Below are 2893 nucleotides of genomic sequence, written 5' to 3' on the forward strand. Positions count from 1 at the left end.
AAACACTTATTTGAGTAAAAAATATATTCAAAATATATTACAAAATAGATTTATTAATTTTAATATATTTTGTACTCAATACTCAATGCTCAATTCTCATTTGTGAATAACATATTTCACTAAAAAATATATTACAAACTAAATTTGGGAAGGAAGGTAAAAAGATTAAAAAGTTATTAAAAATATATTAAATGTATATGATTACAACTATATTAAAAAATTGGGTTTATTAAAAAATATATTAAAAATATGTTAAAAATATATTAAAATGTATATTACAAATTTAGATTTAACAAATTATATGTCAGTAAATTTTTTATTAAACATATATTAAAAAAATAAATTATTACAAAATATATTAACAATATATTCACAAATCTAATAAAAAATATATTCGAAAATATATTACCAATATACCTAAATTCAAGATGCACAATACTTTTACAAACAATCTAGTTCGCTCATGGAATAAAATATAAAATTGCGTTAGTCTTTGTATGTGTTCATGTTGATTCATGTAAATTTAATTGCAATTTAAAGCGTAGCATGGCGTCGTTCACCTCTACTGCAACTTCCAGTACATGGCCACGACGAATGTGTGCATGTGGACATGGCCCCTGTATTGTTAAGATTTCCAGGTCCACCAAAAATCCAGGGCGTCCCTACTTTGTCTGTCCCCGCCCTGTGGTGAGTGACCCATTCTTTACCAGTCATAACTGTATGAACATTAACAACCCATGAAACTAATAGTTCCATAATTTCTACTCATCAGCCCTGTGTTAGTTGGATTGGTTGGTGTGAAGAAGGAAGGCGAGAGAACCAAGACTATGCGTCACCCGGAGATGAAATTGCCATGCAATTGCGGGCTGATGTCATAGACATTCAACAATCCTTGCGTGTCCTTAAGACCATTGTGTATGTGCTCTGCATTGTCGTTGTCATTTTGTTGTGCTGTATGTAAGCACTGTTACCATGTTGTCAGTATGTAGAAACACGTTAGTATGTTGTCAGCATGTTGTTAGTATGTAGTTAGTATGTTCGTAGTATGTTGGTAGTATGTTGTCGCATATGGGAGCCGTATTACTAACTATCATATTTTTGTCCACTATTAACTTCCATGGAACCTATGTACATATGTTATTAATGTGCAATGGTTATATGCAAATTTAACTTTAGCATCCTATATCTCTGTTTGTTGTTATTAATGTCATGGCTTATGCGTGTGTATATAACAATCGAATTTGTGATGGTAATCTTTTGTAACCGTACATTAGTAATGGCTTCCACACGTACTTCTCCGTGTAACCAATTGAAAAGCAAAGGCGTTGTCACTGACAAGTCAAGCAGTCTTGAAGAGACACATAATCAGTTCAGCCACAAGGCCTCATGGGACAGTAACTCAATCCGAGTTTTCCTGCAGTTGATTGCAAATGAGATTAGTAAAGGAAATCGCCCGTTCCTAGTCCTCAGCCAAGCAGGGTACAAGTCATTGGCAAGGAAATTTGAGAAAAAAATAGGAAGAAAACATGGACTGAAACAGTTGAAGAATAAGTACATGAGCTTGAAAAAAGAGTGGCAAGCGTGGACAAAGTTGATGGATTCAAGCAAAGGAGTGTCCGAGATAGGCTTTGACTGTGACACCGGTTTGTTTCAGGCACCTGATGAGTGGTAGGGCAAGATGGAATCGGTAAGTACATGTACAAACAAGTTTTATATTTGTCATTAACCAGTACATTTTTGACTTGTTCAGTTAACTTTTAATTAATTATATGAAATGTAACGTCTTCCTCTTTCATATACCTCTATTTCTGCAGATCAACAAGGTGTGTGCGAAGTTCAGGAAAAAAACCTTGGAACACCGTGACTTGATGGAGACGGTCTTCATGGGGGCATCAGCTACTGGGAAGCACCATTGGACCCTGGGAGAGAACCTTCCTGAAACTGCTGATGACTCATCTGATTCAGCGCGTAGTTTGGGAGCCCAGCCATTTGCTGATCCGATACCCGCAGGAGTACAGGACGTGGATTCAGATTCTTCATTGGAGCATATTCCGATTGAAAAGGGGAAAAGGAGAAAGATGCCATCAACAAGTGTTTCAAAGTCGAAGAAGGCAACAAGTGGTGCGTCAGCTATTGCGGAAAGCATGAACAATCTGACAGATGTGGTGCGTACGAAGAATCAGCAGGTTACGGTGAGGCACCTCACAGGCAACGAATCGTTGTACACTATTTCAGAGTGCATGCATAAACTGAGTAGTTTTCCATCCCTGATTGGTACGCCGTTATTCCATTTCGCTTCGACACTTATGGATACCGCCGATTACCGGGAGGTGATGATGTGCCAGCCTGATGATGACCACATCATTGGATGGCTTACACAGAAGCAGCTCCAGTGTACTGCATCGGCGCCTTTTGCAAACCTGTTTGGGGGTCGCCGGATGTGATGTAGTGGTGTTACGAGTGTTGAAGATGCCTATCCTTGTCTTCCTTTTTAAAACTTTGACTTATGGTATTGTTGGCACTGTACTAAAACAGGATGATGGTGTGTGCATGTTTTTATTCTGTCATTTTTGTTTTTTCTTGCTAGCTATGGTGACCAAAAGTTTTAGTTAACTGCATGGGTTGACGGAACGGAAGCATGGTTGTGCTTCGTTTTTGGGAAATGAATGGGATGCTTATGCTTTAATATTTTATGTGGCTATTTTTAAGACAGGGAATTACGTTTTTCTTCCACGCTTTTGAATGCCTATATGTCGCAAGTTCAATTGTTAGTTTAGTTTGCTGGCTAGTTTTGTGATTGTTACCACCATGGTCCCCCTATAAAGTAGAAGTTGAACAGCTTTTCTTTTTTGTGCAATTCATATGATTATGCCTTCCAAATGACGTTGGTGAC

At 37.6% G+C, this 2893-nt stretch overlaps 1 protein-coding gene across 1 annotated transcript; it reads left to right on the forward strand.

Annotated features, from left to right (window-relative positions):
- Positions 1 to 1247: 1247 nt before the first annotated feature.
- LOC145801445 (uncharacterized) lies at positions 1248 to 2688 on the forward strand. Its single transcript, XM_082892857.1, has 2 exons — positions 1248 to 1687; positions 1815 to 2688. The coding sequence occupies exons 1-2, from the start codon at positions 1679 to 1681 to the stop codon at positions 2442 to 2444; spliced, it is 639 nt and encodes a 212-aa protein (XP_082748983.1). The 5' UTR covers positions 1248 to 1678; the 3' UTR covers positions 2445 to 2688.
- The last annotated feature ends 205 nt before the right edge of the window (positions 2689 to 2893 follow it).

This window comes from Camellia sinensis, chromosome 10 (assembly GCF_055761805.1).
Source record: "Camellia sinensis isolate YWXY chromosome 10, ASM5576180v1, whole genome shotgun sequence".
NCBI classification, from domain to species: Eukaryota; Viridiplantae; Streptophyta; class Magnoliopsida; order Ericales; family Theaceae; genus Camellia; species Camellia sinensis.